This window comes from Mytilus edulis, chromosome 11, assembly GCF_963676685.1.
Source record: "Mytilus edulis chromosome 11, xbMytEdul2.2, whole genome shotgun sequence".
In the NCBI taxonomy this organism is placed as follows: domain Eukaryota; kingdom Metazoa; phylum Mollusca; class Bivalvia; order Mytilida; family Mytilidae; genus Mytilus; species Mytilus edulis.
This window is the reverse complement of record NC_092354.1, coordinates 67977761-67996164: the sequence shown is the minus strand read 5'-3', so window position 1 is coordinate 67996164 and position 18404 is coordinate 67977761. Positions and strand designations below refer to the sequence as shown.

Here is an 18404-nt window from a genome sequence, read left to right as displayed (position 1 = left end):
TTTCTTTTCTTTGTGTATATTGGTAGAAGTATTCACCATATTAGTGGGAGGGGGAAGAATTGTTTTCCTGATTGAGCGTTGATTTCTATCTGTTGCTGTACATGCTTATATTTTTCAATGGCTTTGCTGCTAGTCAATTTATTTTCTCTTTTGAACACATTTGTTTCCTGCATTTTGTGTAGCTGAATATAGCTGAATATTCATTTTCATACCCTGACTTTTGCAGTTATTTATTTTCGGTTCTTTACCAGACAAATTTATCCATTTTAAAAAAATTGTCCTGTCCAGAGAAAAGTTAATGGTTGTCCCCTTACTGAATGGGACTTAGCAAATTAGAATTTGATATTAGAAATAATCATTGCACTGACATATTATAATGTATAACATATCAATAAATCAGTCTGCAGGAAGAAATGACATCCTATCCATAAACAATAGTCAGACTCCAAGCAAGTCATAGTTTGCTCTAATTGAAATACCATATCCTTGGCAGAGAAGCAACTTCTATTTGTAATTGTTTGGCCAATCATAGATGTAGAAATTTACTGTGTTAGGCAGTATCTATTAACTATAAATAAAAGAATTATTGAAGACCGAGCAATTAATCACAAGGAAACTGTTTAAATTGTTTTACATTTATCATGTCAGGGCCTTTTATAGCCTGCTATTCATTATGGTTTTGCTAAAGTGTTGAAGGCCTTAATTTGGTCTCAGGTGGAAACTGACTCATTGGCAATCATACCACATCTTATTTTGCTATCAAGAAGTACTGTGTATGTATCCACATGTGATTTTTTAAAGGAAATTCCAATTTTTCTACACTTGTAAATAAATCACTTAAGATGAGTTGGTTTAGATTAATATCTGGTACATTTAGCTTGATATTATCAATGTTGTTTCATACAACAACAAGAATGTGTCCAAAGTATATGGATGCCCAACTCCAACTTCATTTTACATGTTCAATGGACCATGAAACTGGGTAAAAAATCTAATTTGGCATTAAAAGATCATACCATAGGGAATATGTGTACTATAAAGTTTCAAGTTGATTGGACTTCAGCTTCATTAAAAACTTACTTGACCAAAAACTTAACCCTAAAGCGGGACAGACGGATGCAGGGACGCACAGATGGACAGACCAGAACACATAATGTCCACCTACTATCGTAGGTGGGGCATAAAAATAAATGGGGATTTTCCATTGAACTCATTTGGAACTTTTGTAGGCACATTGCTACAATGTTTGCCACCCAATCAACACATGAAAAGGACATTGAATCATCACTCATAAAAGGTCTTGTAGTATCAGAGAATTGAAAGGCTATTCAATGATTACAAGTTTGGAGAAAAGTTTATATATAAATTAAACTGTACAATAAGGTGAGGTACAATAGCTAATGAGACAACTCTCCACCAAACAAAGAATATATAAGAAAGAAGATGTGGTATGATTGCCAATGAGACAACTATCCACAAAAGACCTACATGACACAGACATTAACAACTATAGGTCACCGTACGGCCTTCAACAATGAGTAAAGCCAATACCGCATAGTCAGCTATAAAAGGCCCAAATAAGATGATGATTGATGACTATTTAATGGTCCAAGGCAAATTAAATGCATTTGCAAGACAAGAACTGTTAATTAAAAGTATTAACCATACCTTGTACAAGACAGAAGTACAGAGCTGGAAGTTGAAGGTGCTAGTACACAAGGGAACAGTCTGCAGGAGTAATGTCACCTTTTTCGGATTCAGACAATTTGTAATTTTTCTTACAACTCAATATCTAGTGTTTAGTGGAGAAGCAGCAAATATCAATTCAAAGTTCTTTGGTATCACCTTGACGGATTTTAACTAAAGTCAGGTGCCACATGTGGAGCAGGATCTGCTTACCCTTCTGGAGCACCTGAGATCACTCCTAGTTTTTTGGTGGGGTTCGTGTTGTTTATTCTTTAGTTTTCTATGTTGTGTCATGTGTGCTGTTGTTTGTCTGTTTTTATTTTTAGCCATGGCGTTGTCAGTTTGATTCAGATTTACAAGTTTAACTGTCCGTTTGGTATCTTTCATCCCTCTTTTTTTCCAACAGTGAAGGTGAACATGCAACCAATCACACCCAGCTGGCAGCAATGTGAAAGTAAACAACTCATACTCAATCCAAATTATTTCATATGGCTTATTAATTTCATTAAATTTTCAGCAATAACAAGAGACCTTAGATGTATCAAATTGCTGACTTAATAATATCCGATGGGTTGCTGTCCTTTGAGGTAAAAAAGGTCTTTATACATATCAGCTATTTATGAATAGAATTTCAACCTAAGCTATATACCATTGACTTTAAATTATCAAGTTTTTGAAGATTACAAAATCTGTGAATTAACTTTTTTAATTTTGTTGTTGGGTTGCTGTCCTTTTTATATGTACAAACAAACAATGTATATAAAAATCATATGACTGATGAATTTTAAATCAAATTTGGCTTCAACCAAAAGCTTTGTTTGGATCAAGTGATGGACATTGTGTTCAACAGTGACAATCTTATCCTTTTTTCTTTAGTTGCCAAGTTGCTGTCTCTTGGATGTATGTCAAACATGTGTAATTAGTCCCCAACCAAAACTTGAGGTTTCTTCTCTGTCCGTCAGTCTGTCCATTCAATAATCAAGTAAATAAATTTTCCACACTTTTTTCCTTCATGCTTGAAGATATTGATTTGATATTCTATGTTTTGTTATATCATGAAACTTACATATCAAGTTCAAATTTTGTTCCTTTTTGAAAATTTTGTGTATAGTTACGGTCCTTGGACTTCCTTACTTTTTTTTGTCATGATTGAAGATATTGATTTGATATTTGTTATAAAGTTTACATCATGACAAGTTATAAACAAAGTTAGCAGTTTGTTCCAGTATAATTAATGTTTAACTGGTAGCGGATTGAATTGCAATACTCTAATGTGTTTATATTACTGTTATACTTCAGTAATTGTTGCTCTTTACTAATAGGCCTACAGTCAAGCCTCAGTAATGTCATTTTAACAGTCTGCACAGTTAACCACTAGTTCAATGCCCCAGACTAATAAAACTAGTAAAATTTCATTTGGACTAGTAAGTCTTTGCAAAATTTTGTTTGGACCAATAAGAAAAATGTCAGGATATTGGTCTTCAGACTAGTAGTTGAAAAGTTTTTGGTGCAGACTGTTTTAACCTCAATAACAATTGAATTTGGCTGTCACTTAAGAGGTTACATATGTTGACTTGTAAATGTCTTGTTTTTATTGTGTTGCTGGGTTGCTGTCTTTGATGTAACTGAAACATCTCCTTATATTTGTTTTTCATGATATGGCTTATTAAACTAAAACAACAGATTGAATCAACAAAACGTTTTATTGATATGTATTGCACCACTGCAGCAAAAAGCTTTGCAGTTAAATTTTGGTTGATAACATATGGTATTTTACTAAAGGCACATTGACAAAAATGATGGAAATGAGTGTGAAGTAATTTTAACAACTTCTTTATAAATCATGTATATATAATTATGAAAATTAAATCAGAAAAAAAAGTTTTCTTTTACATCTATGTTTTTTTTGCTTATAGTTCTAATCGTCTGGGTGATTTTACTTTAGTTTTCAATATGTTCAAAAGAATGAAAACTGAAGAAAAATAATAATATGTTTTGGGTTTTTTTTTGTGTTCTACAGTTCTAAACATCTTGGTGATTTTAGTATTTAAAATGTTCAAAAGAATGAAAACAGAAAAAATGTAAACAAAATTAAACAAAAAATTTAAAGAAATAGACAAAAAAAAAATTGATTCATTCATGCTGACATTTCAAGTTTCAATTTATCCACTTTGAAAATCAATCAATAATTGTAAATTTAGAGAAAAAAAAATACATGAACCATTTATAAACTTGTCAGTAAAAGCCAATATTTCAAGAATAAGTTTTATAAATTATATATCTCTCTGTCAATGTCTGCAATGAATGGAAATACTAATGATGATTTATGGAAAATGAAAACAGTGTGTACCACTATTTAAACCAGTGTAAAATAGTCTACAAGTATATCAATATGTAACTTTGTTAGAATGGTTTAAATTCAAAAAAAATTGACAGAATAACATAGGATTAACCTATTTATCCATATAAAAAAGATTTACTTATTTATCCATATAAAGTTAAGTACAGATATCAGATAAAAAAAATCAAAATATTTTGTTATCTCCCCTTGATGAATATAAATGTGCCAAATTTGAAGATAAAGGCTCAGTGCTGGATTAGATTTTAAACCTTGAACTTTAAAAGACTGATTTTAAAAGCATTATATTGAATTTCTTTATCAACAAAATTACATATTTACCTAAAACTTCAAAACAAAACATGTGTATTTCATACTACCATGATAACAGCACAAAATGAGTGTTCAATTCACACCCCAGCTTACCCTCCTATCTCTACAAACATCCACACACAATCATATATACATCTATTGTACAATACAACTTGATTAAGTACCAATTATGTAAAAAGACTGTATCAATTGGAATTTTTGAAGGCAAGACCACAACTCACAATTTATTTACCTCGGCAAGTTCAACAGTGAACACAAATTTTGATGTCTTTCTGGACTTAACAGTTTAGAAAATATATGAGTCCAGAGAGATTTTCAAAGTTCAGGAGTAATGAATTCACTTTCGTGAGAATTTTCCTGTTCTAAAGCCGAAAGTTTTAAAAGAATGTTAATTCTTATCAATAGTGTACACCCAAGTTCATGCTGGACCACAGCTGGATGATTGCAAATGCTTGCCCAACCAGCAAAATACATTTCCCAAGGTAATATTCAAACCATCAATTATAAACTTGGGAAATAAACAATATAAGTACCTCATATGAAAATAAATACAAATAGACTGACTATTTACAACTTGCCATACACACTAATTATGTTCAACTTTACAAATATACATGTACATCAAGACAAATACATATGTACATCCAAGACAAATACACATGTACATCCAAGATAAATACACATGTACATCCAAAACAAATACACATGTACATCCAAGACAAATACACATGTACATCCAAGACAAATACACATGTACATCTAGACAAATACATATGTACATCTAGACAAATACACATGTACATCCAAGACAAATAAACATGTACATCAGCAAGAGCACACAAACATTAACCCCTATACTAATGGTTCCTTTACCTCAGTGGAATGAACAAATTTCTTGAAAGACATACAAATATAAAACAATGAGACATATATTTGTCCTTGACAATTATGACAACTTATTAAGAGTATGCAGCGACAAAATTTGGATTTTTATCATTGTTTATTGTAATAAATGACTTCTTTCTAATTTTCCATTTTATTATTTTGGCTTTTGAGGTAAAAAATTGTAAAATGTAAAGTATTCTCAAAAAGAGAATCTCTTTTTGATTTTGCGTAAGAATTGACTATTCTATTTTATTATTTGGCTGCAAGACAAACTTAGCTACCCTTACCATGAAACTGTTCTTCTGTTATAATGCACTTGTTTCAAGTATATTTTTTAGCGTTCAAAACCATATTAGCTATCCTTGCTAGGAGTTTCTTGTTGATACATTAACAGCAAAATACTGCAAGATTGATCAATTATTTTCTTAAAACAAATAACTCTGCATACTTAAAAGAAAATGCACATACAGGACATCAAAAGCTTAATGATATCAAATCTTAATTTTCATAAAATTTTGACAAAGTATTTACTTTGACCCTTTAACCAAAATATAATATATAAATTTTAAAAATTTTGAACCAACCATTTTATCAGAAAAATTACACTGGTTATATAGCAGTTTGACAAACACCAATTTTGATCATTGAGCAGCTTAATATTCCCTTAACAACTCAACGTAATTAACTGAATTAGCTGATTTTACAGAGTTATCTCCCTGTAGTGTTAGGTACCTCCTTAATGACTGACTAAAATCCTGTTCTCAAAAATATATACTATTTGTGATATTAATCATATTATGATGAGATGAATACAAATGATAAACTTTTTTATGAGTGATTCTTGTAAAAATAAATAAAAAATGCATAGTTTAACTCTGGATTACGAACACAATTTTCAATGCAAAATTTAACAATCATTTAAAGGCTATACCTATAACATGTATAACATGAATTACATTTGATATATCAACAACATGTACAACTGTAAAAAAATTAACACTCATTTAAATACAATGAAAACTTGAGCAAATTCAATGGACAATCATGAATAGCAATCAATAATTTGAGCAAATAAATTTGAACACATGTAATATTCTTTGGAACTTCAATTTTATATGGCACAGTCTAATATGGCAATACTTTACAAATATTATTTTGACACATCAAGTCCTAATACAAAATATGTTTTCTATTCAATTAACAGAATATTTTATCTCCCTACTCTAAGAATTTTTGGCTAGTAAAAGTCAAATTGCACTCTGTAAAATTGGAAAAGAAGTTGCATTCCTTAACACCTACATGACCTAATTCTTAACAGTATCATATGTTAGCCAAAACAATTGTATTTCTTTCCAGGCCTAAGTCCTCCTAACTATAATTTTGTTTAATTCTTTACCTTACTGATCTAATATGGTTAAAAGTATAACACCCCAAAAATCTGTATTGAATTATCTATCTTTGGTAACATTTTAAATTATCTCCCCTTATAAAAGGGCTTTGAACAACTATTTTGCTGCAGTTCGTCTTCTTTGCAACAAAGTACATTAATACAGTATTTACATTTATTTACAATCTAATCTAAGCATTCTATGTGCTTAAATATATTAAATGGAGTTTTCTATTTGATGTAATTGAATTTATCAAATTCAAGTGAAAATAAAAGTTGGTGGTAAAAAAAAAGGTTTTATTCAGGACCAAGACAACCTCCCAACAAAAAATAACCAATCAGTCTGGAATGTCATATAATTAAGATATTTGGATGTTTCCATTACAATCAAAAGATTGTTTCCATGTGGATTGCTATCTTTTCTTTTTTTATTGGAAAAAGATGATCCATATCATTGTAAATCTAGAATCAATATTGGTCTCAAATATTATAGCCTTGGATATATATTCAAATTGCAATTATCTTTCCAATGTTCTCAAAACCATTTTCAAAATACATTATTTTGAAGAAAACAAAAAATCTGAGTCGATAAGATGAGAAAATTTGTGCAAAACCACATTTGAAAAAAAAATAATCTAAAATTGGCCATACATTTCCATTATAACTGGAATCACATGAATCAATTTTTTTTAAAGAGATATAGAGTTATTTCCCCTGAAATTTCACAAATTTCAAAAATTTGGTTAAGTATTTTTTACTTTATAATTAAAAAGGTATCAAAAAGGATAACAAATTTCAGTTATGCTGACTGTTCATATTTGTATTTATTTATCTATGCAATTTTAAAAAAAATGAAAAAATGCTTTTAACCAATGTCTTTTACAAAATACACATGTGTAGTCACCAGCTGTCATATTCATTAATTTTGGAAAAAAATTATTGAAATTTGAATGAAAAAACAATTTATATTACTTACGTATGTCATGAATCTATGCTTCTAACTGAAAAAATCCCTAAATTCTAATTATAACAATATAACATTCTACATTTGAAAAAACTTATATTCAATACTCAATTATATTGGCAAAAACACCAAAAATTAAATACATTCAACATTTTAAAATGTAAACAATATAAAAAATAAATTATGAATAACCGGCTTTTGCAATGGAATGATTAATTATGCTGCCATTTTGAATTGGGCTTCCTCTTGGGTAATCAAGAGGCCCACTGTCTTTGGTTATGTTAAATGGAAATGGAAGACTAGTTTTCAATGGAGTTCCTGACGGAGTCTGTCTAACTAAAGGGAGATCATTTGTGTCAGAATTATATTGGTATCCATTCGGAATACCTCTTTGGTTTTTCATCTGTTCACTGTGCATCATCATGCCTTGTGCAGCCATAACATTTGCAGCTAGCGCCATCTGCATTTGCTGAAGCTGAAGAAAGTACATTTGTTGAGCCTCTGCTGCCATTGGTTGAATCATCTGAGGGTATTTTGATTGGTCAGCTGACTGTTCTTCTATCATGTCCACGGTATCTTGAGATTTCTTTTTCTGACGGGATGCATATCGTTTCCGTTTTTTTGGTGGCATCACAATTTCCACCTTGGTCTCTTCGACTAGACAATTATCTTTAGGAATGAGTTGTTCCTTCAGTATATTTTCAGACGATACTATTCTAGGTGATAATGCTGATGCTGACACTATTCTCGGTGATAATGCTGAAGATGTAGGCTTATAGTTAGGCACAAGATTTTCAGAGGCAGAGTTACTCCTAGATCGGAAGTCACTTTCACTCAATGAGTCACCAGACTGACTTATGGGAGAATATCTGTCAGCTTCATTACACTTCTCTTGTACTTTGTCACCATGGTAACTGGTATTAAGTTTGGCTTCTTCATTATGGTCTTGATTCAAAGTGCTAGTTTCATGATACTGGGGACCATAATCTGGAATTCTGGGTAAGGAACTCTCCTTTAAGCATTGTTCATCATAGGGTAAGCCAGAGTTAGGACTATTGAGATATCGTCTCTCCGGCAAGCTTGAGGCTAACGAGACACTAGTTTTGTCTGAACTATTGTCATCTGATTCACAACTTTCCGACTTCTTGTCATGTAAATCATTTTCCCCTTCTTTGTTCTGCCTGTGCTGATGAAATAAATTTTCAACTTCTTTAAGACTATGTTTCATGATTTCGGTGACATCTATACGTGTGGCTTGCAGTGTTTGTGGAGGTTGATTGATTTTTTGTTCACACAATTCAACTTCAATGGATTTAATATCCTTCTGCTCTTTGTTAACCATTGTTTCTTTTACAAATTCTAGTGTCTTTTCCCCTGCAGATTTTGAAAGTTCAGATTCGTCTCTTGAAACATCCTCCATTTCTTCACCTGCTTCCTCCGGCTTTGAGCTTTCAGATAATTTCATTTCATTTTGGACAGTTACTTCCCCTGAATTTCTTTCCTCCATTGAATCTTTTTCTCGTTTGATGTTGTTGTTAACAACATCTGATATTTTCTCATCACTAGAATCAATGGATGGTGAAGATATTGGAGAATCACCTGATTGCTTTAATTTATCTAGTATTGGCGCTAACGATTCGTGGATCATGGCTTCAGTCACACCTGGTTGCTCTGTGTGCTGACGAATATGTTTGTATAAATGACTTGTCTGAGCAAATTCTTTCTTGCATATCTTGCAAATGTATGGCTTGTTTGTGCTGTGCATACGAGAATGAATCGTCAGATGATGTCGATGTATGAAAGACTTGTCACAAACATCACATTTAAATGGACGTATACCGCTGTGCATCTTCTTATGTTGACGTAACACACACGCTTTACTGAATGACTTTCCACACACATCACAGGTGTGTAATTCCTCAGCACTATGTGTTTTGACGTGTTTTTGTAATTCTGCGTTGTCACTAAATGCTGCATTACACACTCCACATTTGTATGTCCTTTCACCAGTGTGTGACCCCATGTGCATCTCTAAATAAAACACTTCATTGAATGTGCGACCACACAGATGACACTTGTAATTTTTACCATTATGCACACGAAGATGACGACGTAAATTGTTATACTGACTAAATTCACGATCACACTGCTCACATTTATACGGCATACTTCCTGTATGAGTATTTCTCATGTGTCGCTGAAGTTCGTAGCTATCACTAAATTCCTTTTCACAAATTCCACATGAGCATACTTTTGATTCGTGAGTTTTCATATGGTTGTGGAAGTTTCCAACTTGCGAAAATTTTCTGCTACATGTTTTACACTGATAGATTTCAACAACGTCCTTTTGTTTACTAGTTATTTCGCTATTTTTGGATGCTGATCTCGACTTACTTCCAGAATTTCTCCTTACTGGTCCTACTTTACTGGGTTGTAAGTTTAAGTTAGGATTGTAAGGCATTGTAGGATTCATGGAATTCGGGAACGAGTCAATTGGTAGTTGAAATCTACCTTCAGGCATACCACTAATTGTGGCAGGTGGCATAAAAGAATTTGGTGGCATCATCATATATGGAGAGAATCCGAATGGCATTTGAAAATTTCCCATCATCCCCATGGTAGGCATTGGTGGAATCATGTTCAATAAGGATTGATTATCCATTGGTGGATTATAATATGGAGGATAACCACTAGTGTCACCTGGTTTAGCAAGTTCAGAAAAATGAGTATTATTTCTTTGTGGGGACTTAGACCTGAAGTCTAATGGCTGCCTTTCAATGGAAGGAACTTTATCATAAGTTCTAATGTCAATTTCTGGACGGATTGATGAATGCTGTGTTTCACGTTTATCATGTGGTGAGTTATAAGTGCCATTATATGAGTTTTGCTTTCCGTTTTGAGCATGATGAGACAGCGGAGGATTTGATTGCTTGCTTCTAGACAATTCATCAGGATCATTGTCTGGAGTATTTTCATGTTGTGTATCTATAACTAACTTATCACTATCTTCATTATCAGAATCAACAACATCATTATTGACACTTGACGAAACTTGATTATATTCTGGCTTCGGCTCAGGAACCTCCCTGCTTCTGACAGTCGAAAGATCTAAGGCACCAGATTCTGATACTACAGGCTTTTCCATGACATGTGAAGAGTCATAACTCACTCTTTGGGAATTGATTGCTGCCATTTTTAAGTCTAAAGGTTGAGAGTCTAGTTGATTATTATGCACTTTGTTACCATGATTACCATTGTTCATTATTGACGAGTGTTTATATACATGATGGCACTGTAGGTGATATAATGACGAAAAGTTACTCGAACAAAAACTGCATTTGTAAGTTCCTGAAAAATAAAACAATATAATTGCATATTGGTTTTTGTAATTTCTATAAATAACTCCTAGAAATCAATCGTTCAATTATTTTAAATTATTTTACGCAATGCGAGTTTCCTTTCTATTGATGATGTCTTCAAACACGAAAACCTTTTTTTTTTATATTTAAACCTCACAAGTTTGAATAAAGATCACTTATTCTGTATGGAAGCCATGGAAACAACCAATGAAACTTCTGACAAATTTTTACCTCTTTAAGTTCATATAAAGTTATAGTTATTAGGCCAAAAAAAAAATATGTCTGTTTCCTGTTTCCCGACCGTCCCTGACTCAAAGCCCCCAACCCTAGATCTTTTTATTCAATTCCGGAAAAAAAACGTTTCAAGTCCGGAAAAATTTGTTTCCAGTCCGATCCAGATCCATATTTTACTATACCCAAACAATCAAAATGGCTGCTCCCAGCAAAAATGTGATACAATTATGCTTTAAAAAATGTTGGCACTGGGAGGATTATTCAATTAAAGCTTCTTTAAAGAGATTAAATGATTTTAGGGTACAGGACCCTAACCAAACATGACATTTAACCATCTGCAAATCTGACAGGGAGTGCAAAAAAAAAAAAAAAAAAAAAAAATCCCGACCTACCGACCCTGATTTTTTTGCCTTGGCAGCAGGAAACAGACATATATTTTTTTTTGGCCTTAGATTTATTTTTTATGGGTTCTGAACAGGCGTGGGAACATATATAATAATCATGATAATGAAGATTAAACCACTTGATAAAACATGAATGTATCTATAGTACATGGATGCCCCCTATCACATTATTATTTTCTATATTTATTTTTTATGTTCAGTTGATCGTGAAATTGGGGTAAAAACTCTTAATTTGGCATTAAATAGCAAGATCATATCATAGGGAGCATGTGTACTAAGTTTCAAGTTGATTGGACTTAATAAAAAAATAACTTTACCAAAAACTTTAAACTGAAGCAGGACAGACAGAGGGAAGAACATACTATGCAAATCTAAGGACTGTACATGTAAATAAATATTGTTGTGAAATACTTTAGACATACCTGGTTCCCTGTCTGGGACTGAATCCTGCTGCGAAAATGATTGACTATTGTCTGTACCTCCACTGTCTGGGTTATTTCTGTCTGTAAAACCAAAATAACATAATTAAATTTTGTAAAATAAAAGGAACACATACATGACTACCTAGGGACATAAAGTGTGATTACTTAAAGTTAGATTTCTGTAAATTCAGAATTTATTCTGATGTTTTCGTTATTGCAAAAAATGCAACAGAGTTACAGCCGCAATAATTTAAACTCACATTTTGAACTTTTTTATATGAATTTAAGTCCCCTGTCTGATTATTGATCGTTTATTAAAAAGGGGATTTTTTTCACTGGAAAATCTTGAAAAAAAATGTGTCCCTTGGTTGGTCCTCACGGGTTGGTCATACTGATTTTTCAAAAAAAAATTTTGGAGGTCTTTGAATCATTTGATGGATTTTTGTTGTTGATTTTTCAAAAAATACAGAAACTTCACAGGTTGTATATGGAAGGGCAAACATAAACTAGCTTGCTCCCAGCTTGATGGCCTACTCATTTGTGACAAATAAATTCATCATAGATACCAGGATTGAAATTTTGTATAAACCTCTGACAAGAATTTCGTCTACAATGACTCGATCATCAGTGATGTTGAAATCAAAAAAGGTTTAAAAGGTTAAATAAAGTACTTATTTCATTGTTTATGTAAAACTTTTTTTTTAATATTTTACAATAAAGATAATCATGGCTTTAATATGTACTGTGTTAGTACTTTTGTTATTAGAGTACTAATTTTTGTGGTCTCAGTGAGTTCAACCACGAATTCAAAGTTCCAAAGAAGTGTAAAATATCCATTGTACTGACCATAACCAAAACTGTGTTTACTTTACATATAATACAATGTTAAAACAAAATATCTCTTTAAAATGTGTTAGGTAAGCATAAGAGGTTTTTTTTGGGGGGGGGGATATGCTAGTCTGGACAAATGTCTAAAGCACTTGTTGGTAAACTTCATTTTAACATGTTTAATTTTTCATATTTATAAAACCACCAAAAATATCCACATGATAAATAATGCAAACAAATTTTAATCAAGAGTTGCAGACTTTATTTAGAATTATACTATATCTAGTCCAAATAATTATGACATCTTGAAAGGCTATTATAATTTTTTCTTTGACGCCTTACTTCGAGCTTAACGTTTTAATAAAGCAGTAAATTCCCTCTCAAAGTCCAACTGAAAATATGAGTTTGGCATTATGACGTCAAAGTAAGGCGTCAAGGAATAAAATAATAATAGCCTATCATTTGGACTACAGCTAAACATAAAATTCTATATATTTTAAATTGGCAGTAAAACCAAAAATAATCAAACAAAATAAATGACATGTATAACAATGAATATAAAGTAAATATTGTTAATATATTCTTTACAAAAAGTGTAGGCTCCCCATGTTTTCTTTTTAATTACAAAATATAAGTTTTCAATTTTAAATAAGTTGAAAGTGAAACAATGCAACTTTCTGTATTTTTATTTTCTTTCTAATGAGTCATTTTATCAACAAGCGTCTGTTTAAAAATATCTTTTGTCTCATAAGTTTGGAAATTTAAATTACAAAGAGGAACAAAAGCCATTGTTCCCATTATTGTGCGGATTAATTACCGCGGTTTAATTGTTTGAAAATAGAATTTGGGCGCTAAATTGCGGCAATATTTATTAAAAAGTAAATCTGTATTTCATTTGCAATGTATTTCATAGTCATGAATGATAAAAACAGGCTTGCATTTATCAAAGTTCAACTCGGGTGATGTACAAACAAAGGGTCTAAAGTTTAGTAAACTTTGTCACATGGCTTTTCAACAGGTAAACAATGTAACTCCGTCAACTATTTTGCAAGATTTCATTTGCAACACATCAATTTTCTGTGTTATAAATTAACCAGTTTGTTTAAAGACATTAAAACCATATATTTTTGCAATTTTTAAAACTAATTCTATCCTTATTTTAGTAAATTCATAAAATTTTACCTGTGCAAAACTCCTTTGTCGCGTTCAAAACCAAAGCCATTTTCACCTTTCACCCCAAACACAATCTGTGTACTGCCGACGCTTTCAGCTTTCAATACATATAATCGATTTCACGAAGCGCTTTCCTGATACACGCAACCACCTGTGAATGATCTATAAACCAATCAAATTAAACTTGATACCAGCGGCGGGAAATACACGATTCTTTGTCCATCAAATAAGCAATTAACAAAATCACGGTTCAGTGATTCATAATAGCAATTCACGTAGCATGTCCCCAGGCTAATCTAAATACACAAAGCATTAATTTACATAATATTGCAATCAATACTCAACAATAATCTCATGGGGATTTATTTTTATTATCTTTATTATATTCTTTTTGCGTGTTTTTATATTTATTTTGCTTAAATATTTCAAAACCTTGATGAATCCTGTATGCCTATTTTTGTTCCATCATTTTATTATTAGTTTTCATCATTAATTCATTTATAATTTATTTTTTTTGGGGGGGAGGGGGGGGGGTCGATATAGAATACCTTTATCCTCGATATATATTTTTTTCTCTATTGTTGAGATTTTGTATGTATTCTTACATAAACATGTATATATATCAATTTATTTTTGTTATTCATATATATCGCTTATTCCCGCTTTCTGACCTTACAAAATCACGAAGTATCATTTTTGTGTGGCATTTTTTTTTGTTTTTTTTTTTTGCTTTTTCGCATCAAACTAAACATTGATAAACTGTAAATCTTTATAATGTTTCTGTTCTCTATTGTTCTTAAAGTTGTCATCAACGAAACAATAAACATAAATTCTTCGGTCACAATTTAATGTTTCAAATTAAAAGAAACACATTTATTTTATGATCGATAAAGAAATTATAAATCCTAAAATATTTCATTTATGACATCAATATACACAAAATCAAAAGATAAAAAGATTAATCATAGCGAAAACGTATTGATCAATATTACGTAATTAGTTATTTTAACCATATAACTCTACGGAGGTTCGTTCCGGGTAAAATCATTGTAGTATATGTAATGTATTAGCCGGGCCCGGGGATGTGTAATATCTTATGATTGACGGTGTTATTACAAAATAATCACATTTCTGACAGATTGTGTTTTGTTCATGTAATATTATGTATTGAATTACAGCCATTAGCGCTCTGACGCGATGTTTGTTTACCTATTCTTGGATTTTTCATACCCTGCAGGTGCGCGGTGTTCGTCACAGAGAAATGACGCAAGGTTTCACCTTTTGTAATGACCATTGATATAGATAAGTTTATTTATCTTTATTATCTTATTGTAAATACATGTTAGGTGTTTTGTTTGAGAAAAGACTTTGTGTTAATATTTGAACATTTAAAGAAGTAAATTAAGTAATTATCATGGAATGTATGACAAAGACAATACATTCATGGGAAAAAGTTTTGAGTAAGTAAATGTTGAAAAGAAAGATCAAGAGAACGTATCCGAATGTGAGCGTCAAAGAGTCTTAGGAACTGCAATTAAAACCAAATAAAAGCAGTGTCGGATCCAGGGGGGGTCCAGGGGTTGGAACCCTCCTTGTTATTTGGACGATCAATGCATAATGCCATTTGAATGGGGACATGTGGGATTTTTTTTCCAATAACTATAATTACGGAAAGCTAAATAGCCGTCATAGTTGTCAAATATGAAAAACAAACAAAACGTAAAAGTATGTACAGATTTGTAAACTGTATTTTCAACTATTTTCAATCGCCATCGAAATAAAATATTCAATGTTACAAGACAAGACACAAAAAATACTATCCGCATAAGAACTATTCAAATAGTACACACAATTAAAAAAAAAATCATGTTTCCGTGGAGCCATGTGTCGTGCCTGCGATTGCTACTGTCAGTGTAAACTTGTAATGTTGACTGGCCGCAGGTTCGATTATCAGTAAAATACAGATTTTTTTTAATCCATTTTCTCCTTCAGATTGATCATGGAGATAAGCTTTTGTCCTAGTGTCATAACAATCCATGAAGGTTTACAAATTTATCAAGAACTAAATATGTCCCCTCATGAAACAAAACTTATCCCTAACTGTATAGATCTACACGTTAAACAAACGTCAGTCCTTTTATAAAAAAAATACGGAAAAAAAGAAGAAAAAAACATTTTGATTATTTTACTTTGGACACTGATTGATCATAAAAAAGTTTATCCAAAGTAAATGTTCAGACAAAGTTAACTCGAATAATTCAAGCCCTTTCCGTGTCCGATTTTCTCCCACACGAGGAGAGGAAATGTAGCCTTCGTCAGTGGCGGATCCAGGGGGGGGGGGTTCCGGGGGAGCGCACCCCCCCTTTATTTTTACCGATCAATGCATTTGTATCGGGACATATGTTTTGCACCCCCCTGCACCCCCCCTTTGCCCTGGGTTAGCACCCCCCCCTTTCGAAAATTCCTCCATCCGCCCCTGTTCGTAGATCAGCGGAATATAACGGCTGAATTATTCGGGTTAAGACAAAGTTAGTGGCGTATAAAAACTTTCATCCATATATATATACTAGCTGAAGTTTTCCCTTAAGCACAAAAAAAAGGTGAATAAAATTTAATCTTCATTTTACCATTAAGATACAGATTCTTGTCTTGTTGATCGTTTTTTGTTTTTTTAAAGTTTCTCTATTTGTTATAGTTTTCAAGAATCAAGATAGACAAAATCTCTTAGTTAGTAATAATCGTCATTACAGAGCAATAACTCCAACTCAACTGAAGAATTCGGCCATTGGACTTTATATTAGTTCTTGCCTTTCTAATCCTTTTTACCTTTTCAAAAGTTTTTATCTATCCATTGTAGTTTTTAAGATACCAGGCGAAATTGCAAAATAAAAAAAAAAACTTCATTAAAGTGCACTAGCTATCTTTAATCTAAAGTCGTAATAAACTTATTTAAAAATATTTCTGTCTTGCTTCAACATGCATCTTTTTATACTAGACACTCCATTGATGATTGTGACCAAGTTTGCTTAATTTTGGCCCAGTAGTTCAGAGGAGAAGATTTTTGTCAAAGTCATAACGGACGATGACTATACGACGAACGGCGGATGCCAAATGACGAGAAAAGCTAACTAGCTTGGCTCTTTTGAATATATAAGTTAACAACAACTGTAACTTGTTTGGAGAGTGCCATGTCATCACGATTAAGAGGTGCATACAACAGTCCGAGATTCCAATTGCCTCATACCTACTAATCCGACAACCATTAGTCTGATAGCCGACAAGGCCAAAATCCAATACCAGAAACATTTGTGTGCGTTTGTTTAGAATGGTAAGTTGGAAAAAACACGTTTTAGATCGTTATTTTTTTCCCCTCTCTTTGAAAATTTGTATTATTATCATATCTATAGTGAAAACATTAAGTGGAAATAAATACTGGACAATTTATTGAATGCTATACCGGTTAAGCTGGATTCACACACTGACGATTTTTACTACTGTCCTTGTAAGGAGCATTCCCGATAATAGAATTTATGTAATATACATAAATTCGGTTATTCTAGTGGAAAGTTTTAATATCGTCCGTTGCAGTGCTTTCCTCTATAAATTCATATATAGTCGATAAGATGTATAGTGGTGACGTCAATTTAACGTTAGCGTTCTTTTCAACTTTGAGCTACAAGTGAACAGACGTGTAATTACAATACAGAGAGAAGTATTTTGGAAATAGCAAGTTGAATTACTATAGTGGATATTAAAGTTGGTATTTTATATATTTATAATAGGCAAAGAGATATAATGGATAATACAAAAAATTGTTTTAATAAAAAAAATTGTAAAATAGTTAGAAATTGTTGAATTTCGAAACGGCGTGGCCGCCACGTGGTGCCGAATATGAAATAAAAGAAAAAATATTTAATCACAATACGACTTAAGTTTAAGAAATTATATTTTTGTGGTGACTTTATATTTGGTGAATAATTCACCCAGTGATTCTGCTGCGGAAGTAATTACTTTGTAGAACACGACATACTATCAATTCAACAAAAACGATAATAAATCGTTTGAACGGCTACAGCTTTAAGATATATTGTCATTGATTAAAGACTTTTGGTTACACACACAAACAAAACGAATAAAATTGAAATAAGTAAATAAATAAATTTAATAAAAATAAATGAATAAATAAATATAATTGTGAGTTTCAGTATGTTGAGAAGAGGTACCAGGAAGCGTACAGCATCAGCGAGAGCTGGAGTAAGAAGGACCCCGGTGGTGTCGAAGGGAGTTTCGTCACGGGCGTCAGTACAATCATCTATGACGGTTACAAGGCCTGAGGCTATCTATACAACTCCTGGACATGACGGCGCTGCCATACCAACAACTGCAACATT

The 18404-nt window shown here is 32.1% G+C and overlaps 1 protein-coding gene across 1 annotated transcript; it reads right to left on the bottom strand.

Moving 5' to 3' along the window:
- Positions 1-7410: 7410 nt before the first annotated feature.
- LOC139496129 (uncharacterized) lies at positions 7411-14150 on the bottom strand. Its single transcript, XM_071284595.1, has 3 exons — positions 14023-14150; positions 12013-12093; positions 7411-10941 (listed from the first exon to the last, which is right to left on the bottom strand). Exons 1-3 carry the CDS (start codon positions 14060-14062, stop codon positions 7775-7777), a joined length of 3288 nt encoding a protein of 1095 aa, XP_071140696.1. The 5' UTR covers positions 14063-14150; the 3' UTR covers positions 7411-7774.
- Between the last annotated feature and the right edge of the window lie 4254 nt (positions 14151-18404).

Excerpts from the sequence above, each read along its gene's own strand:
- LOC139496129 (XM_071284595.1), bottom strand. The coding sequence starts at position 14,062 with ATGGCTTTGGTTTTGAACGCGACAAAGGAGTTTTGCACAG. Across the intron at positions 12,094-14,022 it reads GACAAAGGAGTTTTGCACAG|ACAGAAATAACCCAGACAGT; the intron begins GTAAAATTTTAT and ends TTGGTTTTACAG. Across the intron at positions 10,942-12,012 it reads AGTCCCAGACAGGGAACCAG|GAACTTACAAATGCAGTTTT; the intron begins GTATGTCTAAAG and ends TTTATTTTTCAG.